This window comes from Spizellomyces punctatus (assembly GCF_000182565.1).
Source record: "Spizellomyces punctatus DAOM BR117 chromosome Unknown supercont1.3, whole genome shotgun sequence".
Classification (NCBI taxonomy): domain Eukaryota; kingdom Fungi; phylum Chytridiomycota; class Chytridiomycetes; order Spizellomycetales; family Spizellomycetaceae; genus Spizellomyces; species Spizellomyces punctatus.
The window spans coordinates 1060940-1074370 of NW_015971539.1; the positions used below are offsets into that span (position 1 = coordinate 1060940).

Sequence of the window (13431 nt, forward strand, 5' to 3'; positions counted from 1 at the left end):
GCCATGGCAGGCCTCCCGCCCAGGGTGGAAGTCCCTCCTGCCTACCAGATCTCCACACAAGGACGCTCTTCAGCAATGACCGACCACGCTGAAGAGCAAGCAAACGAACTGGAGGCCCTTCGGTCCATTTTTCCTGATGAATTCGAAGAACTTGATGTCGGTCCGCCCGCCGCATTTCGAATACACATCAAGCCAGAAGACACCCCAGAAGATGTTGCCCACCTTGACCCATCACTATATCTCACAATAACCTATACAGAAACATATCCTGATACCCTCCCCGAACTGTCACTAACAGACGTTACCGGTCTTACAGAGGAGGATACACATACCCTCTTGGAAACGATCAACGAATGTGCAACGGAATATGTTGGAATGGCAATGGTCTTCACGCTTGCAACGTCGGCAAAAGAAACCTTTGAGCGACTGCTCCAAGAGCGATCGGAACGTATGGCCACGGAGGAAGCTGCCCGGATTGCGGCGGAGGAGGAGGCAGAACGACAACGGCACGCGGGAACTCGAGTCACACCGGCTACTTTTGACATATGGAAAGCCAAGTTTCTGGAGGAGATTGCTGGTATATTGAAGCAACCTAAAGGGGAAGAGCTGCTAACACCAGCTCAACGCGCAGCAGCAGCTGTGGGTGGGCTATTGGAAAGTTTGAAGGGTGGGAAAGGGACGAAACTGACGGGGAGACAGCTGTTTGAAAAAGATCAGTCTTTGGCGAAGAGTGATATGGCTTTCATCGAGGAAGGAGACGTCACTGTTGATGTAGAATTATTCGAGGGGATGGAGGATTTGGATCTTGACGACGAGGATGAGGAAGAGAACTCAGTCTTGGCGAATTTTAGAGATGCAGACGATTAGATACCGGTTGGGAACACACGCAGCAGTCTTCGGCATTTTTTGTCAAGACAGACACAATTGCTGGGCTTTGTGTGAGGAAGAGGGGCACAGTGGGACTAGATTCCGGTTTTATCGAATCACAATACAGACATCATACGCAGAGTCGATGATGTCAATTTCATGCAGCTGTGTTCACAGCAAAAATCTATCGATACCAGTCCCGGAGCTTCTCACAGTTTTGCATCTTCATCTCCTGGGCTGCTCGAAGCTTTTTCTCATCCACCGTAAACCATCCATTTGCTTGTGCAATGCGGAAGCGCTTGATCTCTTGTTCTTGAGCGCAGAGATGCTGAAGGTTGCGATGCCACTAGGTACATATTTGTAAGGTATGTAATCCGCAGCACGTGTCGCATCTTCAAAAGGCATACCTCGGTTTCAACATCCTGCTCGTACTTCTGCAACTTGTCATGCCTAGCTTTTGAGCCATCCCATCTGTTCCATGCTTTTGCGTTAACAAAGTATGGGACGCTCCGTGACTCGGTGGCCCGGCGAAGATTGTACTGTGGGGAGGTTGCGAAAGAAAAATTCGGTTCTGGATCTCCTCCAGGGAGGAGGCCCGAGAACAGAGCCGATAGTAATGGGAAAACGAACAATACAATGACAGGGAGGAGATGGAAGAATTGCAGAACTTGGGCCTGGCCAGCTGTAGGATGATGTTGATGTGCGTGCGGGTTACGCCGGAATGATTGCGTACGGAATCCAGGGCCTGTAGTAAAACTGTGCATGCGAATTCCTAGATTCAAGAGAACTTGTGAAAAGGGGCTCCTTGGCACTCAACCCCTTAGAAATGACCCCTTACCTGACCCTCCCATGCCCCCCATGTCCCCGAAAAACATATTGAACAAATCCTCCGGACTGATCTCACTTTCAAATGGTGATCCGCCAAATCCTTGCCCGCCAAACCCGCCGCCACCACCGCCTCCCCGTGAAGTTTCAGAATCTACTCCAAATCGATCATACTTTGCACGCTTATCGGTATCCCCCAGAACCGCAAAGGCGTGTCCGATTGCTGATAGTTTGGAAAGATTCATTACCCTGTTTTGATACGATAGGACTGCGTATTTGAGTTGTCTTACCTTTAAAAGCATCGTCTGTCCCTGGTGCTCCACATTTATCAGGATGGAATTGCAAAGCCAACTGTCCCCACACTGTTAACTGCAAGGCAGCAGAAGATAGGAACCGTAGAACTCGAATAACCCACCTTTCGATACGCCTTCTTGATTTCAATTTCTGCGCATCCTTTCTCCAGTCCCAAGATAGCGTACAAGTCGCCTTTGGCTTTACAAGCTTTGATTCGCTTTATACCCTCAACCTGATCCGGTGTAAAGGGACGAGACGGACCAGCGTCTTCGCTGTCAGCACTGTTTGCAGATGCCAATGAAGTTGCGCGTTTCCGGCTTGTCGCTGCCGAAGGTCGTGCGCTGGAAGAAGTGGAGGAGGATGTTGCTGAGGAGGCGTGTGCGTGCTTTTTGAGAAATGCCAACTGTTTGACATGGAATGTTAGAGCGTGGGAAGGTCCAGTCACAAAATAACATAGGTAAAATATGCTTCAGCTGCAACGGCAGATGATATACTACGGATCTGCCTAATGGGCACGGTCTAAACAATAATGCTTACCCAGTCAATGCCTTCCGCAGTCTCGCAGAGTGCTATACTCTTGTTTGCAAATTTCAACGCCGCGTCTGTGTTGCCGCTCTGGAACTTGTCTTTTGAGATTTGCAGGCAACGTAAAGCCTCGTCTTTGTTCATAGACATTGTTTGTGAAACCCGATTGGGATGAACCTCAAAATCTGGGCCGGTTCGCGATCGCTGCAAACGTCGTTCAATCCCACAAGCAAGTGACAAACAGGAATCCGGCCACATCTGGCAAATTATGGCGCTGACGTGGCGCGTGGCGGAAACTCAGATAACAATGTTCGTCTTTTGCGACTGAAGACTTTTGGAAATTTGGAAAAGCACAAGACGACAAACTAGCCCAAAGTATGCTATGGTAAACAAGCTTCTACTATGGGTCTTGCACGCGCAAAACGCAACGGTTGGTCTAATGCAGACTGTACGACAAGTGGTGGTTGTCAACATGATTTGCATCTTGACGTCGGGGCAGGTAGCAAGTGGGAAGATATTTCAGATGCTAACAGTATGGGGATGTACAGACACACCTGTAACGAGGCTGCAATAGGAGCTTGATTGCTTGGTTGGTAGTACAGTTTTGGGTCGAAAGAGGAGGTAGCTTTTGGCCCGCCCAAAGTCAGCTTGAGCGAGTTTGCAAAGATCGACGATGATGGAAACGCAAGAGAACGAATCCTTGTAGAACAAGAATACCACTGTCTCCTGTGGCAAAAAGTAACTGTGCGCCCCTGTCATCCTTGGTATTTGGAACCGAGCTTTACGACTTGGATGTAGCAAACATTGTGATTCTGGCGTGAGTGCTTTGCAACTGGTGGTAAGACTCAAGCCATTTTGTAAACGCCAAGACTTTTAGGCCTGTCGAACAGGAATGCTGTGTCGATGTCTCATGGGCCGTAGTTTATCCTCCAAACTGAAATTCCTCCAGCTCTGGCGATTGCGTAAGCAAACCGCGTGAGCTTAGCTGACTTAGCTTTTTAAGCGAACGTGAGCCCTGGTGGGAAGGAAAGGCCAAACCAAGGCGGCGTCAGGATTTCCAAAGTCATCCGTGTGCAGAGGGGGCTCGTTGTGGCCGGATTTTGCTAAAGTCCTATAGGCATAAACTAAAATAGGACCACTCTGGTAAAGAGTGGGGCCCAAGTACAAGCACAGGGCTGTTCCTGTTTCCGCTTGTGCAGAATTGCTGAATGGATCACGCTCAAAATACTCCCTGGCAGCAAACGTCTGCCTCCCAAACCCCGTCCTCTTCGGCCGCTTCACCTTTTGGTGGCATAATGTCAACTATGACTCCATATGGAGCCCCCACAAGTGTGCAGGCGCTTCTTTCTGCCCAACGAAATGTGCTATCCTCCGCTCCACCAAATCAACCGCCGCAGTCGCAGCAGTTCTACACTTATCAGCTGCATCCGCAGCCTCTGCAATATCTCGTCCCGTCGACGCTGTCAGGCGCCAACTCTTCCGTATCCTTTCCTGTAACGATAACAACTCCTTATGGTAAGGGCAGCACATCCGCTAGCATAAAAAACTAGGACTGTTTTCATTTGATGTGAGACAAAGATAAAAATGCTGACAACCGGAAAGCAATCCAACTGTACATGGTTGTGGAGCATTATCGGAATATATCAAAATTCTGATTTTCTCAATGATATCACAAACACTGTTCGCATGCCAAGGTTCTAGCAACCGTCGGGTGCACATCGTTAACAACAGCAAAGAAATTGATTTTCGTCGTCACAAGCTGATCCTATGATGTGCCATTTTCGCAGAGAATTCCTCAACTTACCTAAGAAAGAAATTCAGCCCAGAACAAACCGATTTCATGAGAAAGAAATTCGATGAGAATCCTAAACCTTCTGATCAGATCTATAAGGAAATTAGCCAGACTGTTGGTCTTTCGGAGAAACAAGTAGTGTGCACAATTTCTGAGATGGGTTGGTATGGGATTCGTGTAGCTAAATCTGTCTCCCGGCAGGTCAAAGACTGGTTTGTGCGAGAGCGAACGAAGAAGAAGAATGCGAATAATGCCGTGTCAATGCCTACACCAGCGGCAACTCCAGTAACGATACCAGCGCCATCAGCTATAGCCTCTTCATTTGGACCAACGGTGACCAATCCAATGAGCCTTGGGCACTTCCCGTTCAACCCTAGCGCGACTACGACATATAACCCAATCGTCCCCAACACACCTGTTGGAGTCTCCGTGGCCCAACCAGTGGCAAATGCTCCTTTTATTTCAGCAGTAGCAGCCCAATATACTCCAAGTAGCAGTATACCGACAGTGCCGCATCCCTCAGCAATTGCATCCTCTTCGACCAGTAACTCATCACTGGCAGCGCCGACCGTCAATGCATATGAGGCATATACCCCACTGGGAACGACCAGCCAAAACACTACGGTTGCCGCACCAACAAGTAGCACGAACGTCTCGATGTCTGCACCGATGCCATCGGGAAATTCCGTATATCCAACATATTCCGCGTTTCCCGTCGCTGCAGCAAGTGCAAATATGAATGTTGTACCAGCGACGAATGCAACTCATGTGTCTACAATTTCGCCCCAAAGTGTCAATACATCTGCTGTCCCAACAGATGGAAATCTAGTACTACCATCGGGAATGACCGTCAGTGTAAACAGTCCATCAACAAATCCAATCTTGCCATATAGCATACCGGCTGCCACCAACAGCGTCGATGTAGACTTCAAGTCCCGAGTAGCGCAATTATTGGAGACTCACAAGTATCTTCAAGAAAGACATGGTTGCAATCTTCCTTTCTCTGCCATGTATCCTTCTCTTTGGGCATCCGCCCTACCGTCGACATTTTCGGGAGCTCAGAGCATGCCTCCGAACAATTCAATGCCTGGTTCACTGAACGGGTGGCAAACAACTGGTGTGCAACCATCAGCAAGGGAAACAAATGCAACAGAAGTTGCTAGAAGTGAGCCACTGGAGACGGAGACTTTCCAGCTACCTGAAGACGGCGGCATGCGTGCAGATTCTCCTGTGTCCGAAGATGTAAGCAGCTCGGCAATAGATGTGAAGAGTAACGCACATACTTACTCGGTATGGTTTATAATAGGAAGGATCAGGGGAGACTCTTTTGGCACCTTTTCTGACCGAAGATGGACAAGTGAAAGATAACTCTTCCGCTCAAACACTGGCGAAGCAGTTGGCGCGAGCCACGGTCTGGCAAGAAAGAATTCCGATATTAAATGCTTTTGAGAAAACCTCAAACAAAGAAGTCTTTGCGAGGTAAGCTCCTTTTACAATTGTACTGTGACATCGATCTTTTTTAATGACGCTCTGTCGTCTATGTCAAATAGCTTTTTGAAGAGGCAAGGATTAAAAACAATGACCAAAATGTTACTGAAGGCCAAAGACACAATACACGAGAACAATGTGGCTACCTGTGCTATTGTGGCGCTCAAAGTCCTTCTCAAATTGCCGGTAGAGTTGAGTGATTTGCGCGAGATGAAAACAGGGAAGCTGGTCAAGTACTTTGCATCCATAGACGCTGGGATGCAATCCCCTGGTAAGATCGGGATCTTACGCCGATGTTACTATACGTGTCGCGCTCATGACTATTTTGTTTGTCTTTGCCAGCCGTCCATGACGCTGCTGGGTCTGTAATGCGCAGCTGGCAGGCGCTGATCGGTAAAGCAAGCGCCGACAAAGCTGACGAGAAAAAGCGTATCAGAGATGATTCTAGTGGTGGAGCAGCCAAGAAGACAAAAGTGGTGGACGGACCGAAGAAGGCCCCTGCAGAGGCGGACCGTAAAGTCGTTCAAGCTGTGGATAATTTCGACATCTTTAAGTCGCTATCACATGCAGCCTTACCAAAGATTAAGAAAGCCGAAAAACCGGTTGCAGCAAACTCGGATGCTCCCGTATCAACTGAATCAGTGAAAGAGACTACCCCTGTAGATGACATGGCAGAATCCAGGTGCGCCTCGTCGGTATACCAGCGAATTTGTTTATGGACATTCATTGACCACTTGTCTTTTCTTGCAGTCCTACATCAACCGCTAATTCTTCGTTACTCATTGATGCTGACAAGATACCCAGCTACCGCAGCACTAACGAGAAAAGCGAAGAAACGCCAGCATCGGTAAATGAAGCCAAGCCAAAAAAGAAGCGAGTTAGGTTTGCCGAAGCGGACAAACTTGTTTCGGTGCGATATTTCGAGAAATTCGAGCCAACTCAGGAGGAAGAGAGAGAGGTGGGTAATACTTATAGTGCCACCGAGTCACGGATGGGCGCTGATGACTGTTTGATATATTTTGCAGGCGTTTAACATTACACCACATGAGCGTGGTAACGCGCGCGATTTCGATCGCCAAGAGGGGCATAGAGCGTTCAGACGCGAACTAATAGCATCAAGAGATTGGGTAGCTCCGTCTGGTGAGTCAGGGTATATAGACGTCACTCCTGACAGGATACTAGGGACTCACACCAGCTTCACCTTGACCTCCAGTCATCAGCTGGCCAGTTTCCTATGAATGGGGCCGCGACTCCACGGAAGCCACAGCGCAGCAAGACCGTGTACGCGGAATTCTCAGCGCCACGTACTTCTCGGAGGACCAAATTCCGTACTCTCCTGCTGAACCTCCAGAAGAACAGGAAACTAGTGCGGTGATCCCACCAAGGATCATTCTGGTGGACGATCAGCAGAGTGTGGTACGTGCAACGCATCCCGGGAACGTAAATAAGTTGCTAATCCGACTGTGGCTCTTTCTTAGAATCCAACATTGGACGTCGCAGGACAAGCGACGGATCCCAATGTTGCTATGAATCTAGGTACAAGCAATCTGGATGTAAGCGGGCTTTTGAATGCGCTGTCATCACAGCAGCCGAGTGTACTGGGTGCGATTGCTGGGCTACCAGCGCAGAATGTTGCACCCGTACCGAATCAGATGGACCTTGGGACCACATTGTTGTCTGCACTCAGTTCCCTTAGTATGCCCAGCGCGCTACCACAGGCGTCATTGCAGCCCGACCCTAACGCACCGATTAACGCACAAGCAATTCTAATACAGTCGCTTCTTTCGGTGAGTAACATCATTACGAGGAGTTCAAACGATGGTTGCTAAATCGTTGCGTCATATAGCAATTGGGTGGCCAGAATGCGGTATCTCCGGCGAGTATCCCAAATCCCGTGGGCTTACCATTGTCGTCTTCCCAGACCGAACAGCCACATCAGCAGCGACAGCTTCTAAATTCCCTCACTTCACAATTTGGACAAAACAGCACCCAATCTCTGTCACAACACGTACAACCACAACAACAAAACCAAGGGCAGAATGGACGTCCTAACTCGCGATGGGGTCCACGAGGAGGACAACCTGACTCGATGCACCGCTCTCATCGAGGCGGCCACCGACCGGGTCCTTACGAGCGGCCTGATCGGGGACGTGGAGGGATTCAGCAAGGGCGTGGACGTGGTGGCGTAATCAATCATCGTGCACGCGGAACCAAGAGTTGTTTTTTCTACACACAGGGCTATTGTAGAGCTGGAGAAGCCTGTACATTCCGACATGACGTGCCTCCAGCGTCAGAAGGTGGAACGTGAATAATTGTGATTATGAAAGCCGACGTATTGGAACCACGCAAAAAGGATCGTCCTTGATGGTAATTTAGTATGATATGTATATAAAGTACCCCGTTTGCAGCCAACGGCTCGTCCGCCTGTAGAACCCTCCTCTCCACTATCCATTACATTTCACTTGATCAGTGGTCCACGCACCTGATATTATCTTTTCAAACACTGTCATCAGTCAGCAGTCAGCATCCTCACAACAGAACCAGTGTGTAATAGACAATGTTCAGTCTCTAGTCCAAAAGTATCATGTAGCGAACGAAGACAGCACAATCAAGAAAGGTTGCAAATGCAGATAAGAGTGTCGGACTTATCACGGATTTGTCGCATCATGCTCTGTATAAATTTCCGTATGTCAGAAACAAAAAACATGTCATTTTGTATCGGCATAGTCGGCATTTCCAATATGGCATAATTTGCATGACCAGCGTTGCAATAGTGAGCGACTTGTTCGCTGATATCAGTGTTTTCAATGTACCAAAATTTATTCTGTAGTTATTAAATCCATAGACGAACTAGCAGATTGCCTCTAGTTTGGTTGTTAACTCCAATACGGTTTTGTCTGTATTGGAAGTAACAAATGTTCATAAATAATGCTTGTGCAACATGTCCGAAGATGCCGCGCCACATCGCGCTCGGACGTATGTAGGTGGAGACCCAAATACCTGTTGACTACAAATCGAGATTTGATATCTATACATAAGAATGCAGGCAGATTGAGTTCAGATATATGTGATACCCAATGCCCGTCGTGCTCTTGGTTGGCCTACTATTAATAACAGTCGCATCTCTTGTGAGACGTCCTGTGAGAGTCGATGGAGACAAAATATATCACAATGTACCAGGAAGGAATGTCCGCTGCATTAAATGCGCCAAGCCGTATAAAGAAACGCAAAGCGGCTAAAGGCCTCTCGACGTGTCGCTCTCAAATGTCGACAAAGGTACTTTGTCTCAGCCATTTCTGAGGGTACGTCGCATTGCAAGAGTAAATGTTGTTCTGATTTTGAGAGTCGAAAGAGAACCATGCATTTAATGCAAGCACAGATTTACAACAGGGTTTCCTATTTCCCCGTCCTTTCTGGACTTCCTCATTCTGCTTGCCGCAGGATTCTTCCAACTTTCTATCCCACCCACCAGCTGACCAAGGCCGGGATTGTGGATAACTTTCAATTTGCTGGCCAGTGCGGCGTAGTCTCGTTGGTGGCCATATTATGTTGACATGCAATTGAAAGTATTGAATATTGCATTCATTCGTTACCTTCACTGTTTTTATCATACAAACATCCAGTTTGGATGCTGTGGTGTATAAATAGGCGCTTCTGGATATTCTCCCATGTGTCAATGAGCCTTATAACCGCTTTGCCATGACAAGCGCAACTTTGTCTGAAGACTCTCGTCCACACGCCCGTTACATCGTGCAGGATGATGATGTGGAAGTGGTGATTTTGGATGATGGCCGACTTTATACTTCACAAGGAAACGGTCGAACGATTTGAGCCAGACAGTTCTGCGGTGTTGGTAATTGACGAAATATCATCCAGAACTTTGGCATCATTGGCACTACCTCTCTGCCTAAGCTACTGGAGCTGCTCGAGGAGTGGCTTCAGCTTGCTTCGGTGTTGACCAATGTCGCGGTAGCAAGGACAGCCAGATACCGGATACAGTAGAGGATCTCCAGGACATCGAAATACAGCGTGACAACACCAGAAGACTGCTCCGGTTTCCCAATGAATGTTTTCAGTGTTTCAAAGTTTTGGCTGTGACCAGCGCAGAAGTCTCTGAGAAACACTGTTGACTGCCGGGAACATTTATCTCCATGCCGCTTGATGTCCTCGAGTTTCAATATCGTCGATCTTATTCGTTGAAAAGGATGACCCGATGCAAACCTCTTCGATCCTTACGTACAAGCACAACTAACGGTTGTTTTTTCACTCTATCTGCTCCTCAACTTCTTTTAGTAATGGGCAGTATCATTAGTGCATCATCCAAGAATTACAGCGTCTGCTGCTTGCTGCATTACGCTTACTGAAAGAAGCAGAAAAGGTTGGGTGTTTGGGTGCGCTGGAATCTGTCCAACGCTATCAATGCTACCAACAGGATAGTTTTGGCATTGGTATTCAAACCAAGGATGACGACGGTCTATTGTGGTATGAATGAAATACGTGCAATATAGCTTGTTCCCTTGCCAGTGTGGAGGGAGGGTGTTTGGGCGTAGGGACTGAACGTCTTCTCCGTTCAGATGTACACGCATCTATGTGCTAGTATGCATGCAAACCGCTCATGTCCACACTCTCCAGCTTTGTGTTTCAAGTGCTATTTGACATCATCCATTGGCCCTTTCTTTATCCACCCCTTCATCCAGATGGACCATATCTGAGCAGGTTGAACGACGACAAGTGTCCATAGCAGGTGACGTCGCATAAAGTACGCTTATGTAAGCACTAAGTGCGCGTTATAGTGACGTCAACGCTCGACCCAACGCTATAAAAGCACCCAGCTGGTCGTTCATTCGTACTTGCTCACATAGCAAACAAATCCAACACTATCACACCATCATCCAGATTTTTTAAAGCGGTCACCAAAGTAGTTACCATGTCTTCGAAAAACGACAACCACAACGCCTCGTCTACCGACTCCACCACAGAAGGCATGACCACCAAGCCGGGCGGAAAGCACCTCGCAGCCAGTGCATCAAAGTCAACATCTCGACCCCACAACAAGGACCCCAACGAATACCCTCCCAATGTGAGATCAACTGGTAATAATCAAGGCACTGGGAAATCACAGACGCATAAGGCGGGAGTTAAGGGACGGTCTTGATCATTCACTTTGTACCGACGTTTGAAATATTCAAGGACATGCACAGTATGTAGATTCTCTATGTGTTGGACTGGAGGGCTCTTTGTAGCTGTCGTTGCTTGATTGTAATATATACCACATTCTTGTTGAGGGTGTGAGTTTGTAATATATGTGGTTAGCCATACAAGATATTTGGTCTTTCCAAAAACCCAAAATTTATTTCCATCATCAGAACTTTGCATAGAACGTTATATAACTTGCACTGACGCAGCCATCAATGCTCATCACAGTCAACGGTGGGACGGTACGTGCTCGACACTACTCTAAAGTCTATGTGACATGGCGTAGTTACCGGTAACTCCACTATTTACGCTAACCTCTGAGACTGTTTTTGCCAACTGCCGTACATCTTGCTCCGTCGCAAGTGCTAGACAATGCCATGGTACCATTCCAGAGGAGTTTTGATCGCGTCCTTCTTTCTTGAGGTCTTCTTGATCATTGGTCTTTGACTTCGCTTTTGGCATCCATTTGCGAGTCTCAGCTCCCGCTTTCTCCTTGCCCTTTTTGAACTTGAATTTTAATGGGTCCTGAGAATGGACGAGTGTCCACCCATCTTCAAAGAAGGCATCGACTACCACATAGTCGCCTCGACGAAGATTCATTTCGTCGGGTTGCTCTGGCTTATGTGCAAATACGGCTTTGCAAAGAATGCCAGCCTCTCTTGGTGGTCGCCATGTAGAGGAGCCGCCAGCAAATCGTGGAGGCGGGCCAGTGTACGTGCGGACGGCTGGCTTTGGCACCGTGGTCTCCAGGTTGCTCTGTGATGACGAACTAGATCGTGACTTGGCGGAGGTCCCACTTGGGCTTTTGAGGTCTTCCAACGTTCCAGATGAGAATAACAATGGGCCATCGGAGTATACGGACTTGTTACTTCCACCATACTCTGTAGATCCATTATCGGATACATCCGATCCTGTTTGCGGGTCTCTCGATTTCGGTCCTTTTTTGACCGCTTTCGCCATCCACTCTTGAACTTTTGTCCCTTTCTCTTGCATCTGCTCCGAGTCTCTACCAACCTCCCATGCTTTTCCCTTTCTTTTGCTTCGCATTACGCGTCGATGTCGTTTGAACCACACCAGGCCACCCATACCGACAATGACGACCGCTGCCGTTGCTGTAACTGGGCCTACATAACTTGGTACACCTCCCCCGTTATTGGCCGCTGTGGTCTGGCAGGAACCAATGTCATTGGCTAGGAAGACATTCGAAAGCGAGCCCATGGCACCGTCAGGGGACGTCAGTGTCCAAGGTCCTTCATTAGCAATAACAGCTGAAGATGGCACAGAGTAGGTGTATCGACTTAAGCTCCACTCCACAGGTGTGGTTGTGACGTTACAGCGGCTTCCTGCGGGTGTCTATTTAAGTTGTCAGTGTTATTTTCTTTCGCGGTCACTTCCGCCAAGTTGCTCCTACTTACCGCTAACTCGAGCATCAGTCTTTGGGCTGCTGCTGGCCGTAGGCCTTCCCACGTTATTGTTACTGGTTTTTCTCTTTGAAGATACCATCCCTCCGGCCCACCGGCCAGAACACCCCGGCACGCAAACGAAGAGGCATCGACCTTGTGCTCCACAAACCCAAGCCCTGTTCCAGGCGAGTTAGGTGGGACTGGGACAGCTTCCGCTCCAGTCAGGACTGATATGGCAATCCAGAAAAGGCACACTGGGAGGAATGAATGAGGACGGCATTGGAGTACTAGTGTGCTGGTCATTGCGGCGTTGGTCGCCGTCGTTCTCAGTACACAAGGATAATTCTTTGGATTACTTGCGGAGGGTGCCCAAGAGGGATAACGTAACGGCAAACCTCCCCTTGCACCGCCGCTCATTTCGCACACTTCTTTTGTTGAACGAAGCCAGCCGTTTCGTTTTTGCTTATCTGAACTCCACCTTCATTGGATTCTGCATTCCAACCACATTAGAAACCTGCCGATCAGGCCATGAACATAAACAAAACACACTTAACAGAGTACAGAGTAGTGTATTTCTGTCTTGACCCGCTGTGGTGACGCTGGGGCAAGTATTAAGTCTATAAAGTCCACTCTTTTCTTCTTTTTCTTTTCACTGCTCAATCTCGCAACGAGTGCTCATTGCAAGGTTTCCGTCCTGATATGAGGGTATGGTCTGGAGCGATACAGCTCTCCTTTGAATCTGCACCTACTTGGCAATCTCTTATTGTAAACATACCTAACGTTTATCGTTCTTGTCAATAATGGAGCTGCATGCTGACGTCCTTTGCAGCCGGAAGTTAAAGGTGCCCCTTCTTGAGATAACTCAATGCTCCAAAAGTTGGCTGGTGAAGAGAATAAAACCAGTTCTAGTGTCAAGTGTGGGGAGTGTGCTTCTGCGCACAAAGTCATGCGACTAAGCCACGGTCAGCCGCGCTCACCTGACGCAATTTACCTTAAAAGAGTATTATTAATTCAGCGCGCTTCTTTCTCGCCCCCGTCCTT

The 13431-nt window shown here is 48.2% G+C and overlaps 4 protein-coding genes across 4 annotated transcripts; 2 read left to right on the plus strand and 2 right to left on the minus strand.

Annotated features, from left to right (window-relative positions):
* Positions 1-3: 3 nt before the first annotated feature.
* SPPG_02094 (uncharacterized protein) lies at positions 4-1332 on the plus strand (the record flags this gene model as incomplete). Its single annotated transcript, XM_016750395.1, has 1 exon — positions 4-1332. One exon carries the CDS (start codon positions 4-6, stop codon positions 865-867), a length of 864 nt encoding a protein of 287 aa, XP_016611063.1. The 3' UTR covers positions 868-1332.
* Positions 857-2735, minus strand: SPPG_02095 (uncharacterized protein). The gene is made up of 6 exons (XM_016750396.1): positions 2524-2735; positions 2108-2389; positions 1983-2043; positions 1706-1915; positions 1275-1639; positions 857-1213 (listed from the first exon to the last, which is right to left on the minus strand). The coding sequence occupies exons 1-6, from the start codon at positions 2659-2661 to the stop codon at positions 1052-1054; spliced, it is 1218 nt and encodes a 405-aa protein (XP_016611064.1). The 5' UTR covers positions 2662-2735; the 3' UTR covers positions 857-1051.
* Positions 2736-3484: 749 nt separating this feature from the next.
* On the plus strand, positions 3485-8335 carry SPPG_02096 (uncharacterized protein). The gene is made up of 11 exons (XM_016750397.1): positions 3485-4026; positions 4299-4438; positions 4505-5545; positions 5610-5782; positions 5854-6062; positions 6134-6473; positions 6542-6749; positions 6817-6931; positions 7005-7207; positions 7270-7578; positions 7638-8335. Exons 1-11 carry the CDS (start codon positions 3720-3722, stop codon positions 8097-8099), a joined length of 3507 nt encoding a protein of 1168 aa, XP_016611065.1. The 5' UTR covers positions 3485-3719; the 3' UTR covers positions 8100-8335.
* Positions 8336-11109: 2774 nt separating this feature from the next.
* On the minus strand, positions 11110-13022 carry SPPG_02097 (uncharacterized protein). The gene is made up of 3 exons (XM_016750398.1): positions 12945-13022; positions 12403-12880; positions 11110-12340 (listed from the first exon to the last, which is right to left on the minus strand). The coding sequence occupies exons 2-3, from the start codon at positions 12805-12807 to the stop codon at positions 11249-11251; spliced, it is 1497 nt and encodes a 498-aa protein (XP_016611066.1). The 5' UTR covers positions 12808-12880; positions 12945-13022; the 3' UTR covers positions 11110-11248.
* Between the last annotated feature and the right edge of the window lie 409 nt (positions 13023-13431).

Bases quoted from the DNA above. Each gene is read 5' to 3' on its own strand.
- SPPG_02096 (XM_016750397.1), top strand. From the start codon at position 3,720: ATGGATCACGCTCAAAATACTCCCTGGCAGCAAACGTCTGCCTCCCAA. The intron at 4,027-4,298 runs GTAAGGGCAGCA...CCATTTTCGCAG, and splicing joins AACGATAACAACTCCTTATG to AGAATTCCTCAACTTACCTA. The intron at 6,750-6,816 runs GTGGGTAATACT...TATATTTTGCAG, and splicing joins CTCAGGAGGAAGAGAGAGAG to GCGTTTAACATTACACCACA.
- SPPG_02097 (XM_016750398.1), bottom strand. From the start codon at position 12,807: ATGAGCGGCGGTGCAAGGGGAGGTTTGCCGTTACGTTATCCCTCTTGG. The intron at 12,341-12,402 runs GTAAGTAGGAGC...CAACTTAAATAG, and splicing joins GACTGATGCTCGAGTTAGCG to ACACCCGCAGGAAGCCGCTG.
- SPPG_02095 (XM_016750396.1), bottom strand. From the start codon at position 2,661: ATGTCTATGAACAAAGACGAGGCTTTACGTTGCCTGCAAATCTCAAAA. The intron at 2,390-2,523 runs GTAAGCATTATT...CATGTCAAACAG, and splicing joins CTGCGGAAGGCATTGACTGG to TTGGCATTTCTCAAAAAGCA. The intron at 2,044-2,107 runs GTGGGTTATTCG...GTGTGGGGACAG, and splicing joins TCAAGAAGGCGTATCGAAAG to TTGGCTTTGCAATTCCATCC.